The 17375-nt window shown below is 44.6% G+C and overlaps 1 protein-coding gene across 17 annotated transcripts in view; it reads left to right on the plus strand.

Moving 5' to 3' along the window:
- Nucleotides 1-16882, plus strand: part of cep162 (centrosomal protein 162) — a 34692-nt gene extending 17810 nt beyond the window's left edge. For 13 of the 17 annotated variants that reach the window (XM_078094126.1, XM_040165473.2, XM_078094127.1 and 10 more), the window contains 9 exons: nucleotides 2567-2671; nucleotides 2770-3009; nucleotides 8396-8554; nucleotides 8631-8937; nucleotides 9283-9415; nucleotides 9493-9634; nucleotides 9708-9806; nucleotides 10077-10211; nucleotides 13825-16882. In XM_078094126.1, coding sequence (XP_077950252.1) covers nucleotides 2567-2671; nucleotides 2770-3009; nucleotides 8396-8554; nucleotides 8631-8937; nucleotides 9283-9415; nucleotides 9493-9634; nucleotides 9708-9806; nucleotides 10077-10211; nucleotides 13825-13983 — 1479 coding nt within the window. In that variant the 3' untranslated portion in view covers nucleotides 13984-16882. Of the gene's footprint in view, nucleotides 1-2566; nucleotides 2672-2769; nucleotides 3010-8395; nucleotides 8555-8630; nucleotides 8938-9282; nucleotides 9416-9492; nucleotides 9635-9707; nucleotides 9807-10058; nucleotides 10212-13824 lie in introns of all 17 variants that reach the window. The other 4 variants (XR_013453538.1, XR_013453539.1, XR_013453540.1 and 1 more) reach the window with 1 other exon arrangement.
- The last annotated feature ends 493 nt before the right edge of the window (nucleotides 16883-17375 follow it).

A 17375-nucleotide genomic window follows, 5' to 3' on the forward strand; every position in this document is an offset into this window, starting at 1 on the left:
AGATAAATACATACATGTACATGTAGCAGACTGCACATAAATGCATACATGTAACATGTACATTTAGGAGACTGCACATAAATACATACATGTACATGTAGCAGACTGCACATAAATACATACATGTAACATGTTTATGAAGCAGACTGCACATAAATACATACATGTAACATGTACATGTAGGAGACTGCACATAAATACATACATGTAACATGTACATATACACACAGACTAGTCCATAAAACCTGCTTCAGTCCACCAGGCAAAGGGAGGGACATATGGCCGAGCACCTTTCAGAGAGTTCAAAGAACGAAGGTTAGCAAATGTGATAATAAACACGAACGCCCAACACGAGTAGCTTAGCCTGGTTTAGCTCGGGTGACCACACGTCCTCTTTTACCCGGACGCATCGTTTAGGTCTCGAAAAGAGGAAATGTCCGGATAAAAGAGGAGGTGTTTGGGTTGCCTTGCTGACTTGTTAGTTTGTTATAAATAAAGTAAGCGCATTTCAACAGGTTTAGCCGCTAGCAAGGCATCTCGTTAGCGATGTTAGCGAGCTTGTTATAGCGCGCTCGGACATTGATGCTAGTATTTAGTGCTCTCGCATCGACTTGTTTGTAAAGTTATTGTGAACTACAGAGCTGTCGGATGTAAGTTACGCTACGTGCAGCGAACAGCGTTACAGAGGCGCCGTTTACCGTCGGCGAACCAGCGCAGACTCGTTTTAGCGTAAGAAGTTGGATGGCGTGAAAACATGCGCGTCACACGGGGAAAGCGTGCGCGCCTAACAACTTCCTAACAGTCAAACATCAAGTGCAACAAGACAAAGCAAGGCCGCAAATAAGTTACTGAGCAGTGCAGCAGGTCCGAATGCACACTAACTGCTACCAAATAATACACACGGGATGCTCCTGGAGCCTGAGGGTGGACTTTCACCTAACTCTTTTTATTTTTAGTTAAGGAAAAATAATTATTCCATGAATTAAGATAAAATATGAATGTGAGAATATCAAGTAAATGAAGCATTGTTTATCCCACAGACAGTCAAACTGATTAACAGAGGTTAAAAAGAGAACCGTACAGATGTTGTATTTATTACTATCATAAATAAATATTCCAGTATCCTATTTGTGGTATTGTATAGTAAGTATCAGGTACAGTATGGAAGTCATCATCTTGGTATTGTTACAACCATAATAACAATATAACAGCTTAAAAAAGGTGCAGAAGACTGTTTTGGGTTTTATCGTCAATGTTCTATTATGCTCAGAAAGTTTGGCTCTTTGCTGTTTTGTGGCATACTTTGCATTTCTTTCACCACACTCCTGTATAGCGGTTGTACTCTCTTGCGTTGTGTTTTTAAATCACCACCAGGAAATGGGCCACATTCGGCTCCAATCGAACGTTAAGGTGACGTTAAGAGACCCTGGCGAACATACAGAGGTTAGCGTCTTCATAGAATATCTCGTGGCATCATAACGGTTGCACACCCTGCAGCAGACTAACCTTTTAGCTACAGGGTGTCGCACCCACGTCCGCAGGGACCCACTAGAGGGCACCCACGTGACACCCTGTCATGACTCTTACGGGTCGGGTCGGTACCCTTTTATTTGTGTCTCCACTGCCAAAGGTTGAGAATGGTACCAACAATCCGATGCGTACCACTTTTTGGGTACCCTTCCGTTGGGGTACCTGGCACAGTTGTTTGGTACTAAAGGGCGGAGCTAGACTCACTGCAGAGCATTGATTGGTTGAAAGAGTGTCGTCGCGCATGTCGTTGCGCATGCCGCAAGTGTGTTTTTCCTTGCAGCATGTAGCCTTTGCTCAAACAAAGAGTGTCGTCTCCTTGTGACAAACAGCCATCATATACCACGCCCATCAAGTGACGTCATCACTACTTTCTGGAATACACCACGCCTATCAAGTAAGGGTACTGTTGGAGGTGGAAACGCTTGCCAAATCATGGTTAACAGACCCGACCCGTACCGCTCGGTGGAAACGCGCCATTAGCGATGGCAAGTGGAGTCAAACACCCGTTACACCTGCATACAGATGGTAACGGATATAACAATCGTATACATTTTGGATTTAAACAACTAAACACCCAGTTGTGTTTGTAAAGTAGTCGGTCTTAGTGCAGCTGTATTAATAAAACTGACAACAATACACCATGTTTCACTCACAGAAATACAGCCACACTGATTGTTTTTGCCTAAATCCCTCTCCATCGGGTGTCTTGACCCAAGGGTGGTGCTTTGTATTTTGGGATGTGGTGTATAAAATTACTTTGGGTCTGTAGGACACAATAGTACAATTCAAATAAAACCAATTGAATTAAAGAGTGAATGTATTGCCATTTAGAAATATGCATTTCATCCATTCAGCCATGGTAGTTTTCATGAGGTGCAAGGGAGCCTTTTCTTTCTTGAACACGCGTCATCCATGAAATGAAAGACGATCCAACCACGGGGCAGGAAGCAAAACCATGACGTTCATCTTTTTGTTGACAGCTATTTTCTTTTACTGCAGCTTGCCGTGTTGGATTGAAAGCTCGTGTCCATTTCAGGTAGAGAGGCTGAAAGTGGATGTGGACAAAAGAGGCAGTGAGCAGCAGAGGAAGACCAAAGAGAAAACGGTGGACACTAAGAGGATGCAGGATCTCCAGCAACAGGTCTCTCACACAGACAAACAAGCTAACGCATCACACGTGATACATTCTCTGCCTTTGCTCTGCGGTTCATTTCTTAAGAGTCTTCCTCTCTTCACCAGGTCAAGGAGCTGGAGCAGATACTGAGACGCAGAAACCCAAACTCCCTGCCTGCTCTGATGTACGCTGCAGCCGCGGCTGGCTGTCAGGAGGATGTAGCTGCTAAGACGCCCCCACCACCCAGCAGGGTCACTGCCCTGCTGGAGCGCAGGATCCAGCATCTGGAGGCTGAGCTGGAGGGCCACGATGAGGAGGCCAAGCGCGGCCTGAGGGCCATGGAACAACAGTTCAACAGGATCAAGGTACAGCTAGAAAAGAAGTCGGTGCACGTGGAATAACAGACAGGTCCAACTGTGCCGTGCCTCATGTTACCACAGCCCCTCGCCAATCGTTCTCGCTTTCTGCCCGTGAAGAAACTATAGCTCCCTCAGCTTATCTTGGCTGGTTTGGATTCGCTGCTTAACAGTTCACAGACGAGCCATTAAGGACGCGTTGCCGAACGCAGCTCCTGGTTCTAGTCTGGATCTGCTGGATATGTACTTCATAAGAAGTATATTACTTACAGCAACTGTTCTCCTGACTGCCTGGTATTTGGGTACCGGTGTCGTCTGTGACTGTATGAATTTATTATCTCTGGCTAACACGTTCCGGCGAGCCTACGGTCGAGCCAAGACCATCCGGACCCCCTGGGGGGCCGGATTCGGCCTTGAGTTTGACACCTGGGCCCTCGTGCATCTGATGTTGTCCCCCCAGTGAACAGCAATTTATATGAGGTCTGCAAACGGGCCGCGTCTAAATAGGGAATACAATGGCCGGCAGCCCGTCAAAGCAACTTCTGCATGAATGAAATGGGCAGGTACTGGTTCAGCCCATTTAGGAGTAAGCTCCCCACCAAGGGCTACTCGAAGCTCGAAGTCAAAGGGATGGGAGAGCTGGGTCTGGCGGGACCACCAGAGGTGGAGCCATCAGTGGCTTACCACCTCCACCCAAGCCGGCGCTCTCTATCAGCTTCCTCAAACATGGCTCTGCCTAATAAGACCGAGCGGCTCACCGCGATTGCTCTGATGTCCGCAGGGGAATCCTGGAGGAGATGGGCAGGCAGCTAGACGGGTCACCTAACCCGACCCTGTGGGATGAGATCTGTGTGCTCAATGATCTCATCCTCCGTCCTCACGCGGTGCTGTACAGGGCTGCGGCTGTGTGGTGGGCCTGGCTGGCTCAGGTGAGGGGGCCCTGTGGGCCTCAGTGAAGGCAGAGGTATAGGATGCTACTTATGACCCAGCCAAGGGTCTGTCTCTCACCGATCCCACCCGCTCCACTCATGTCCAGCACCTCATCACAGGAGGCCTCTGGAACTGCCAGTCAGCTACTCGCAGACTTCATCTCCGGCTTCGCTATCCAGCAGTCGCTTGACTTCCTCGCTCTCACCGAGACCTGGATCACACCTGAGAACACATCCACCCCAGCCGCTCTCTCCTCCGCCTTCTCCTTCAGCCACACTCCCAGGCCCACTGGTAGGGGTGGTGGCACAGGTCTACTCATTTCACCCAAATGGAGCTTTTCTCTTTACCCTCTTCCACCATCGAGCCCACTGTCTTTAATTCCATGCTGTAACGGTTACTCACCCGGTGCAATTAACCATTGTTGTCCTTTACCGTCCGCTGGACATTCTCCTGTCTAATTTCCCTGAAAATGTCCCTCCGCTCATCCTCCTGGGTGACTTCAACATCCAGACAGAGAAGTCATCTGACCTCTTACACCTACTTTCTTCTTTCGCTCTGTCACTCAGTCCCTCTCCTCCTACTCACAAAGCCGGCAATCACCTTGACTACATCTTCACTAGAAACTGCTCTACCACTAACCTCTCTGTAACTCCACTTCATGTGTCTGATCACTTCTTCATCTCTTACTCCCTTCCACTCTCTATAACTAACAAACCTCCCTCATTGACTGACTCTGTACCTGTTCGCTCCCTCTCTCCCTCCTCCCTGGCCTCCCCTGTTCTATCAGCTCTCCCTTCCACTGACTCCTTCTCACTCATCCGAATGCTGCTGCAAAACTCCTTCCTCCTCTCTAGACTCTCTGCCCTCTGACGACCCGACGGACTGGCAAATCCCCTCCGGCTCCGTGGCTGTCTCAACCGAACCGGTGCGTGCCATGAGAACCACCATGCGAGCGTCGGAAAGGAGATGGCGTAACTATAAACGACCTGACGACCTGCTTAAATTTCAATATCTTCTCTCCTCTTTTTCTGCTTCTATCTCTGCTGCCAAAAGCTCTTTCTACCAATCCAGAATCCAATCTTCATTTTCTAACCCCGAAAAACTCTTTGCGATCTTCTCCAGCTGCCTGGAACCCCCTAGTCCTCCTCCCCCCTCCACCCTTCTTCCAGGGGTGACGTTGTCAACTACTTTACCAAGAAAATAGCTGACATACGCTCCTCTTTGTCAAACCCACCTCCTATTTCTTGCGTCCCACTGACTTCACCTCTATCGCCATCACTTTCCTCCTTCACCCTCCTGTCTCCTAACCAAATTCTTACCCTAGTAACCTCTGCCCGTCCGACCACCTGCCCTCTTGACCCCATTCCATCACATCTTCTGACCTTCTTCCTTTCCTCACCTGTCTCATCAACAATGCTCTGTTATCTGGCTGTTTTCTCTGAAGGAGGCAAGAGTTAACCCTCTCCTGAAGAAACCTACCCTCAACCCTTCTGAAGAAAACAACTACAGACGGTCTCTCTTCTTCCCTTTTTGTCCAAAACTCTTGAACGTGCGATCTTTAACCAACTCTCCTCTTATCTCCACCGTAACAACCTCCTTGACCTCCACCAGTCAGGCTTCAAGGCCGTTCCACAGAGACTGCTCTCCTTGCTGTCTCAGAGCAACTCCACACTGCTAGATCTCCTCTCTCTCCTCTGTCCTCGTCCTTCTGGACCTCTCTGCTGCATTTGACACAGTCAACCAGCAGATCCTTATCTCCTCCCTTCAGGAACTTGGTATCTCAAACTCTGGTCTCTCCCTTCTCTCGTCTTACCTCGACGGACGCACCTACCGGGTAACCTGGAGAGGATCTGTGTCAGAACCTTGTCCTCTTACTACTGGAGTTCCTCAGGGTTCCGTCCTGGGTCCCCTCCTCTTCTCGCTCTACACCAACTCTCTCGGCGCTGTCATTCGCTCGCATGGCTTCTCCTACCACAGCTATGCTGATGACACCCAACTAATTCTCTCCTTCCCTCACTCGGATCTCTGCCTGTCTGACTGACATCTCTCAGTGGATCCGCCCACCATCTGAAAATCAACCCCGACAAGACTGAACTACTTCTCTTTCCAGGAAAAGACTCTCCGACCCAGGACTGTTAACTTTGGCAACTCCGTGTTAACGCCCACTTTAACCGCCAGGAACCTCGGCGTCACAATCGACAGCCAACTCTCCCTGACTCCCAACGTCACTGACAACACCATCCTGTAGATACACGCTCTACAACATCAGGAGAACACGTCCTCTTCTCACTCAGAAGGCGGCGCAGGTACTGATTCGGGCTCTTGTCATCTCCCTCCTGGACTACTGCATCTCCCTCCTGGCTGGTCTCCCTGCCACCGCCATTCCACCTCTGCAGCTCATCCAGAATGCAGCAGCTCCACTGGTCTTTAACCTTCCTAAGTTCTCCCTCACTCCTCCACTCCTGCGCTCTCTTCACTGGTACCGGTGGCTCATCCAGTTCTAAACACTGGTGCTCACGTACCATGCTGTGAATGGATGGGGTCCAGCTTCCATCCAGGACCTGGTCCAACCCGACATCCCGACCCGCACTCTCCACTCTGCATGTGATAAACTGCTTGTTCCTCCTCACTGAGAGCAAAACACTCGACTAGATCTCCACTCTTTGCTGTCCTGCTCCTAAATGGTGGAAGGAGCTCTCTGAAGACATCAGGACCACAGAGAGCCTTCACATCTTCAGACTAAAGACACACCTCTTCAGACTCTACCTCCACTAACACACTAACTGTAGCACTTAAATTGGACGCCACTCATCTATAGCAGATAGAAATTTGGCTTATTTGATGAAATTGCACTTTCTTGTTTCTTGTTCTTGTGACTTTGTACCCTGTGGTTGAATGCACTTATTGTAAGTCGCTTTGGATAAAAGCGTCAGCTAAATGACATGTAATGTAATGTAATGTTTGGTCCTGCTCTGAGGAGGCCAGCACGCTCAGGAAACAAGAAGGCGAAGCCTTTGACCTCTGCCCATATTCAACGGTGTGTTAGTTTCAGTACTCGGGCCGATTCAGCTCGAGTCCTAGAGGACGAAATAACATCGCTGTTAAACAGGCGATCAGAGCCGTCCCGAGCCACGAAGCTCCGTGGGGATTTTACTCCAGTTACCTCGTCCTAAAAAAGGGAGGTGCAGTATAAACTGGAGGAAAAGAGTGGAGTCGAACCGGGGGAACGCACAGATTACTTGGTTCTCAACATGAACTCCCTCTCTTATCGCGTCCCTCTGACGGAGACGAGAGTGGCGTCCCTCACACAGTGCCTCTCCCTCTTCCGGCTGGGAACATGGGTGTCGTTCAGACTGTGGCTCCGCCTGCTCGGCCTGATGGCGTCAGTAATATCTGTGGTACATGTGGGGCTTCCATGGATGAGAGATTTTGTCGACATGCTGTCCGTGGGAGGACGTGACGGCTCTCGCTGGGGGCGCAGTTATACAGGGTAACCTTGACAACGGATGCCTCCCTATCAGGGTAGGGAGCAATGTTGGGTAGAACAGTGAACTGCACCTGAGACCAGAGGCTGGCCAGTGTTTTACACACTAAAACCTGTTCTGACATTTCTCGCCACGTCCTGGTGAAAACAGTGTGGCGGCACTCGCTCACTGCGGTTACACCGGCTGGCTGGAAAGGTAATACTGTGGAGCGGTGGCAGAAATAATCCAGCAATGGATGGACGAGCCGTTCTACTACTAAAGTATATTTATTGGCTATCTGAGCCTGTCATTTGGGCACCTTTTAGTATGTCGTTTCATGAAAGGTGCCCGTTTCCAGGCCCCTGGTTCCTCTGGGATCTATTGGTGGTTTTGGAGGCCCTCTCTCAACACCCGTTTGAGCCTATGGAGGCAGCGGAGATAAAGTTTATTTAACTTAAAACAGCGTTACTCTTGACTTTAACCACAGCAAAGCGTATTCGTTGGCCCTTCCTGCTTAGTTTGCTCCAGGGCTCACCAGGGTCTGTGTGCTTTTGTGCCTTAGGTGGTGGAGGCAGCGTACAGATGTCCCACGGTGGAGCTCTCAGCTTTTCACCCACCTCCCTTTTCCTCCTCCGAGGAGCAAAGGCGTAACACATTATGTCCAGTGCGAGCAGATCAGCAGGTTTCACAAAAGTACATCAGCTGTTTTTGTCCTGACCCACTCCTCACAAAAGGGAACATGGGAATCCTACTGGATGGTGGAGGCCGCATCTCTAGCCTGTAGTTGGAGGGGTTTGCAGCCCATGTTGAATGTCCTTGCAAATAAATACATAACTAAGCTGCATGGGGAGAGACAGCCACCTAAATCAATGCAGCTTTATTGTTGTTAGTTTGTTCCATGTCAGCAATGACAAGTAAGGAAAAGGGGTGAATCCTATCAGATCAAATTTTAAAAACTGGCTACACATTATAACAAACATGAACTTGTGTGCACTGTTTAGCTCCACTACGAGCAGCAGATTGCTGAACTGGAACAGAAGCAGCAGCTGCAAGCCCTGCGTCCCGATCAGCCGCGGACGTCTCAGGCTGGACCTGTGGAGGAAAACCATCAGCAGAGAGAACGCTGCCTGCAGGACCAGATTGAGTCTCTCCAGCAGCAGGTCATTAATACACACTCCGACTATGTCCAATATTGGTCTCTGGGCGATGATGAGACATCATCACCTCCCTTCACAGGCCCAGTCCAGTCCAGGCCGACACCAGCGCCAAGCCGAGGCGGCGTCGGGCGCCAGGATACAGCGGCTGAACCGAGACCTCGCCTCGAAGACGCGCACCATTCAGGATCTCTGCCGCACTGTGGAGAGACTGCAGAAGGAGAGGAGGAACGTGACATCTGCCCCCAACCCACAAGCAGAAAGCGGTCCTACGGAGACGAAGAGACTAGTCCGCTCAGCCAAACCTCTCCGCTGCTCTGGTGTTGGAGGAGAAGAAACGTTTCCAGCCGCTCGTTGTGAGAAGACCTACCAGCCCACGGCCTTCACAGGTGCGGATGGAACTCAATTGAGACAGCTAGCGGGACGTCCATTAAGTCTTGATAATGCACACGGACATCCAAATGGTCATATTGAATTTGGGGACAAGGACCAGCAAGTCTGGTTGTTGAACTGTCCAATTTGAACAACACTAGAATTGTAGGTTTCAGGAGCTCCTGACAGCCAGGATGGGGAGGGAACAAGGACAGTGTGTCACTTGTTTTTAATACATGGGGTATGCTTAGAATAATGGGATGTCACTATTGCATATAACCTGCCTTAGCTTTTCATAGCATTACCTCTCCTGCTATGTAAAGTTTGTAATGTAAAGTGTGGGGTTGCCTGTCATTTGACAGGCAGTCACATCTCCGAGGTCGTGCAGGAGAACGAGGCTCTGAAGCGCCGCGTGGAGCAGCTGCAGCTGCAGAGCGAGCAGGAGAAGAAGGCCTTGCGAGCTGATTGTGAACGGGCCGAGGAGGAGCTGTGCAGGTCTGTTTCTGTAGCAACACGTCCTCTGAGGTGTCCCGCAGGGCGCGGACGCGACTGACGTGAATGTGATCTGTAAGGCTGGCGGGGCACTCTGCAGAGCAGCTGTCCTCCATGAGAGCAGAGCACCTCAGGGTGCTGGACCAGCTGCGTGCCAGTCACGCCCTGGAACACTCGTCCTCAAAGGTCGCTGAATTGACCAATAAGCTCAGCGCTCAGGAGGTACGGCTCACAGCATGTCGACAGGAAGTCCTGAGAGAGAAGCTGATGGCTTAACAGTCACATTTACCTGCAGATAACGGTGAAACATTTGCAAGACCGGCTGAAAGAGATGCAGGGAGTCAAAGAGGCTCTGGTGATATCCAGGACCAGAGAGGATGCTCTGCAGAAGCAGGTGATGGTCAAAACATTCCATCTGCTATTCATTTAAATACATATAATATAAAGAATATTTGGCACAATTCACCATCCAAGTCAAAAGTAAGAATGTGTTTCCAAAATTCTAAGTGCCTCAGTCACACTGTAGAGATGTGAATGGCACAAAACTAACTTAGAAATGAGTCTAAAGACCATTGTTAATAGGAAGAGCACAGTTTTAAGGTCATAGAAATGGATAGTTCACAGTTGTTTCCATCATTCCATCAAGTCACTGCTCTGTGTGTAGCTGACCGGACTGCTGAAGGAGCTGAAGGAAGCTAAAGAAGCTCAGAGTCCAGAGGTGAAGCTCCTGTGTGGCCTCGAGAGGAAGATAGTCAACATGGAGCTGCGGCACCAGCACAGAGAGAAGGAGCTGCAGCAGGTGACCATCGCCCCAACATGTGTCCTGTTTCCATGGCTACCATACCATAATTACAACCCCTTATATTATGATACCATAAATATCATTATACTCAATAATTACAACCCCTTATATTATGATACCATAAATATCACTATACCCAATAATTACAACCCCTTATATTATGATACCATAAATATCATTATACCCAATAATTACAACCCCTTATATTATGATACCATAAATATCACTATACCCAATAATTACAACCCCTTATATTATGATACCATAAATATCATTATACCCAATAATTACAACCCCTTATATTATGATACCATAAATATCACTATACCCAATAATTACAATACTTTATATTATGATACCATAAATATCATTATACCCAATAATTACAACCCCTTATATTATGATACCATAAATATCATTATACCCAATAATTACAATACTTTATATTATGATACCATAAATATCACGATACCCAATAATTACAACCCCTTATATTATGATACCATAAATATCATTATACCCAATAATTACAATACTTTATATTATGATACCATAAATATCACGATACCCAATAATTACAATACTTTATATTATGATACCATAAATATCACTATACCCAATAATTACAACCCCTTATATTATGATACCATAAATATCACTATACCCAATAATTACAACCCCTTATATTATGATACCATAAATATCACTATACCCAATAATTACAATACTTTATATTATGATACCATAAATATCATTATACCCAATAATTACAACCCCTTATATTATGATACCATAAATATCATTATACCCAATAATTACAATACTTTATATTATGATACCATAAATATCACGATACCCAATAATTACAACCCCTTATATTATGATACCATAAATATCATTATACCCAATAATTACAATACTTTATATTATGATACCATAAATATCACGATACCCAATAATTACAATACTTTATATTATGATACCATAAATATCACTATACCCAATAATTACAACCCCTTATATTATGATACCATAAATATCACTATACCCAATAATTACAACCCCTTATATTATGATACCATAAATATCACTATACCCAATAATTACAATACTTTATATTATGATACCATAAATATCATTATACCCAATAATTACAACCCCTTATATTATGATACCATAAATATCACTATACCCAATAATTACAACCCCTTATATTATGATACCATAAATATCATTATACTCAATAATTACAACCCCTTATATTATGATACCATAAATATCACTATACTCAATAATTACAACCCCTTATATTATGATACCATAAATATCACTATACCCAATAATTACAACCCCTTATATTATGATACCATAAATATCACAATACCCAATAATTACAATACCTTATATTATGATACCATAAATATCATTATACTCAATAATTACAACCCCTTATATTATGATACCATAAATATCACTATACTCAATAATTACAACCCCTTATATTATGATACCATAAATATCACGATACCCAATAATTACAATACTTTATATTATGATACCATAAATATCATTATACCCAATAATTACAATACCTTATATTATGATCGCATAAATATCACGATACCCAATAATTACAATACCTTATATTATGATCGCATAAATATCACGATACCCAATAATTACAATACCTTATATTATGATCGCATAAATATCACGATACCCAATAATTACAATACCTTATATTATGATCGCATAAATATCACGATACCCAATAATTACAATACCTTATATTATGATCGCATAAATATCACGATACCCCAATAATTACAATACCACAAATACAATACGATACTGGTATATTTATCTATGGTTCCCTTTTGTATCAGCTTGTTCCTGCCCAGATTTGAACGCTCAACAAATGATGTTAGTGTGACCGGGGCAACTGATGTGCCTGGCCGCAATGAGACAACGCCACTCTGGGACTTTCACCCAGAGAATACCACATCTGAATATTAGGTTCTTCTCTGTTTAAGAAAGGGAGCAGAGAGGTGAATTTCTAGTTTTCTCGAACAATGTCCAGTTTTATTTATAGATAAGCTTCAGATTGGTTAGATAACCGTCTCAGTTTAAAAATACGGCTTTTATTACAAAAATATCTTCTTTATGCTAAAAAATGATGTCACTGTACCAGTATCAGGGAGGTCTAAAGAAGTGGGGAAGTGAAGGGGAAAGGAGACACCACCAGGTACCAGAAAGGAAAAGTCACACACACTGCAAAGCAAAAAGACAAATTAGAACAAATATAAAACATGCCAAATAAACTAAAGAAATGAGGAAGCCCTCCACCCCACCTATGGTCCTCCTAACTAGTACAGGTGGGCTACCTGTACTGGTTAGGAGGACCTCAGTATAGGACCTACTCCAGTTGGTTTACAAAAGGAAAAAAACAAAGAAGCAATTAAACACCAACTTGTCTAGGAAGAAAACAGAATTTACCAACTATTCATAATCAAACTACTAGCATAAACAAGGTAACCATAAATCCGAAACATATTTGCAAAAGGGGGGCAAAAACAGCAGTGGCTAGAGCTCAGCTACCACCAAAAGCAGACATAACTTCCCCGTTCCTATTACAAAAACAAGCACATGTCATACACAATGTAAAATTCCACTGAACATCACGGCACCGCTATGGAGCATATTTAAACAAAACCAATAAAAACCCTGCTCTGCTTCAAAAACAGACATACCTGGGAATTGCCCATTGTGCAGCCACACATGGCGAGTGCTGCGTAGATGGGGTGGCTGGTCCCCATCCCTATGACTGGTCCCCTTTAGCGCTCAGTCCTGCACCTTGACTAGCTGTAGTCATTCCTGAGAGCAGTGTGGAGCTGGGAAAACCTGGGCAAAGCATATATTTAAAGGTACCAGGAAGTAATCTGGCCTCACCTGTTGGGGGAATCTTATTAGAGAGGTGTGGCCAAACAGGTAGAGGGAGGGGGAGCTCTACCCATCACATTAGTATTGGCCTACAGAAAGATCTCAATGAAAACTACGTGGTGCCATCATAGCATTGATTATATGTAACGCAGCCAAAGTTCTTTCACATTTCACTTTCAGTCAATGCGTGCAAGCAGCATGACGGGGACGTATCGATTCTTCAAATATACAAAATCCCACTTTTAGGATACCGCGCTACCTTTTTAGTATCCGTGCAACACCACTTTTTTTTAGTCTCACCCATGAAAATCCAAATATCAAATCCATTTTTTATTCAGAATGGTTAAATCCATCTAGAGAGCCCTGTATACGTCCTTGTCATGAAATGACCGGAATATCCACCCTGAAAGTAGAAAGTGAGAAGACAGACGAGCCTTCAGGGCAGTCAGTCATCTTCAGTAGGCTGATCTGGACTCAAAGGGACAGCGAAGCCTTCTGAGCTCTTCTTGTCATCAAGACAATGCACATGTCACAGGGTTTGGTCTTACTGTCCTATGCTGTTAATGACAAACCATCTGTTGATCAAACCCCAAAATAGCTTGTGTTTGATTTAGTATATCCATCAAAAGCCCAACAGCCATGGTTGATGCTGATCCCGCCCCCCTGGCAGGTGGTGGTTGGCTCGTGGCAGACGTCGGAGGCTGAGAGCTGGAAGCGTCTCGCTCAGGACAAGAGCAGAGAGTTGGAGGCTTTCCGTCTGGAGTTGGACTCCATCTTGGACATCCTGAGACATCTCCAAAGACTGGGAGTGGTCCTCCCCCACTCCTGACCCCTCCTCCCCCAGAGGAGTTATTGCACCACGAGGTTTGACTGCTGTCTGTTAGCTAATGAGCTAATGAGCGTCTCAAGGTCAGAATGAAGGACCCGGATCCTGGTCCTCACCAGATGCATTATTATTAAAGCTCAGAGAGAGGAACACGTCTTTGTTCACATACTGTACTGCTCTTCTTAGTTTTAGGTATATGTTGGAGCTGAGATGTTTATTTCAATTATTGTAACTTTTTTAAGGCCGTGTTTGGGAAACTTACTGTAAAATGTCCCTTGTTTTAGGAGTCCAACTAAATACTTCATTACTTTACTTTCAGTACACCGTTCTCCTTCCCTCTCCGATTCTGTAAAACATGTTTAATTAAAGAATTAAACAGATTAAAAACTGGAACTTTAAAAAAAAATCTATAATAAACGATAAGACGGTGACCGTGAGACAAAAGGCCCCCATAGAAAATAGAACATATTCAGTACACAAAAAAACCGTACACCTTCTTTCTCATTTCTTCACTGGATGTTCCAGTGGATGCGGGTCGACCGTGGCGCATTGAGTAGAGAGGGTGCTCCCAACCCTAGCCGCCAGGAACTGCAAGGTTGGTGGTTCAAGTCCGGGCTGCTCCATGTCGAGCAAGACACCTAACCCCTAATTGCTCCCTGGGCAAAAATGTAAATGCCATGGGTTAATAATGTAATGTACGTCGCTTTGGATAAAAGCGTCAGCTAAATGACCTGTAATGTTCCAGCCCTTAATGTCTCTGCTCTGACACCACCATCTGCCCCTCGTGGTCCTCGCTCTCTTTTCCCAATCGCTCCAATGTAGAGGGAAAATGTTTCTTATTGTCCAACGTATATTCATGTTATAATCAGTGTTAGATCAATTGGATAATTAGGGATATAACTATATATTAATATTTCCCTGTAGATGAGTTACAATTCAACAGGGAAGAGAGAAGCTGACCGGAGTCCATAGACAGATATAGTGAGACGCCAACTAGGCAAGGCTGCAAAGATCTGGAAAGACAGGAGTCACAGCTGTGGGACAACGGTCTCATGTTTGTGTGGGTCAGCTGACCAGACTGAGCCAGCTAGTCCAGCATCAACAACCAGATAGGGGGACAAGTGAAGGACAAGGAGAGGAACAGTGGGACTATTCCCTTCTAAAACAGAAGACCAAGTACAATTTTTTTTTTTTTTTTTTAACCAGCTAAAAGTCCCATTGAGATTCAGATCTCATTTTCAAGGGCGACCTGGCCAAGAAGGCAGCAGCCATTAAATACATATACATGAGTAAAACCATAATACGAATTAAGTTAAAAACAAAGTACAAAGAAAAAATAGATTTTTGTTGTCTGTCCATTTGGAGACGTCGGAAAACATTAAAAGATACAAGTTCAGACAATTTCAGTTCAGCCTGGAGATTGTTCCAAGTTGATGGGGCGGCAAAACTGAACGCTTTTTCCCCCAATTCTGTCCGCACTCGTGGAATGTACAAGCAGTAAATATCACTGGACCTCAAAGCGTACCGGTTTTCTGCTCCATGGAAGAGTCAACTAGATGGAGACGGAACCATACCGAGGAGAGCCTTATAGATCAAGGACAACCAGTGAGTTTCTCTCCGAGAGCCCAGAGATGGCCACCCGGACGTCATGTAAAGCTGACAGTGATGTGTGAGTGAAGATATACAGTGTCCAGAGCTGCTAGGCCTTTGGACGAAGCACATATGCACAGCACATCTCCATAGTCAACTAAAGGTAAAAAAGTTGACGACACAAGCAGTTTACGCGCTCTCAAAGAGAAACACAAGCGATTTCTATGAAAGAAGCCAAGCCTTAGTCTTAGTTATTTTACCAGGTTTTCAATATGTAATTTAAAAGAGGGCTCCCTATCTAAAAGAACACCTAAGTATTTATAATTGGTGACAATCTCGATTGGGTTACCTTGGGCAGTTTTTACAGAAGATACATTTTCATTTGAGTAAGGAGCTTTTGACAACACAATGATTTTTGATTTGTTGGCATTTAAAACCAATTTGAGATTTTGTAGGTGGTCCTGTACAGCGTTAAAAGCAGATTGTAACAACTGAAATGCAAGCACCAGTGAGGACGCACAACAATAAATAACACTGTCGTCAGCATAAAAAAGTGATAAGCAGCATTTGACACAATAAGTCATTCTGACCTACAGAACTATAATGTAAAAGCTTATGACCTAGTGTATAAATTAGAGTGACTTCTAGTTAATGCTCAAATGTTGTTGTTGGAACTTAAATAATGTTTTGTCTTAGTCGATATTAAAGAGTCTAGGGGCTGCTCATAGTCAACGCGTGTGTGTGTGTGTGTGTGTGTCAAGGTCGGGATAATCTAGAGTGAAGTCGTGAGGTAAATGTGTGTCCTAAGGTGAAGTACATCCAAGGGTCTTTCCCAGAGCCCCCTGGTTTAATATGTTTGTCTTCCAGCTACACACTCCAGTGACAGGAGACTCTGTTGAGTGCTCTCCTGTCACAGTTCTTCCACAGACAAAAATTGAGTCTCTTTTACAGGCACATAATATGCAAATCCATCTGTCCTGTTCTCCTCTCTTCCTAAAAATATTTTCTTAGGCTTGAAACACTGAGCTCTTGAGTGTAACGTCTTCACTGGCCCTTTAAGACATGCAAAGTAAAGATCAAATCCCCTGACAGACTCACAAACTTTGCTGATGTCCTCATCTGATAAAGGTGTGTCCGTTTTAAGAAGTGTTAGCGTATGTTATGTTAGCTAATGTTAGCTTATTTAAAGTATATGTCTGACCCAGCTCATGTATGTTTTGCATCTCCTCAACGATGTTCTGTATAGTCGACGCAGGTAGCAGAAACTGTCCCTGCAATTTCAAGTAGAATAAACAGAAATTTCTGGGAAAAAGATCCCCGAGGTTTTCTTAAATGTCCATAACCATGTCACTTTAATCTGTGTTGGTCTCTGCAACATTATCGGAGTCATGCACTTTAGGACTAGAGCAGGGGTGTGAAACTCAATTGCACAGGGGGCCAAATTTCAAAACACACTTCAGGTCGCGGGCCGAACATAAACATTTATTGAACACACTAAAACTAAATGTATCTTTTAACATGAATATGAATACAAACAGACAGGATTGTTATTCTGCAATAAATAAACTTGAACTTTAAATAACTTAAAATATCTTGCTCTCCATAAAAAAATATCCAGTCAAAATTATACAAGTTAGAAATATGAACATGCTGCAAAAAAACGCCTGAAAAAATGAATAAAAATTGTGACAGCTTGTGCTTTAAGTAAACATTAAAATAACAAATCAAAACATTTGAGTTTCTTTGCTTTTGAGTTTCTTTGCACAAATTTTATTAGAAGCCCTTCTAGTTATTGCTTTTTAAAT

Source organism: Gasterosteus aculeatus, chromosome 20, assembly GCF_964276395.1.
Source record: "Gasterosteus aculeatus chromosome 20, fGasAcu3.hap1.1, whole genome shotgun sequence".
In the NCBI taxonomy this organism is placed as follows: domain Eukaryota; kingdom Metazoa; phylum Chordata; class Actinopteri; order Perciformes; family Gasterosteidae; genus Gasterosteus; species Gasterosteus aculeatus.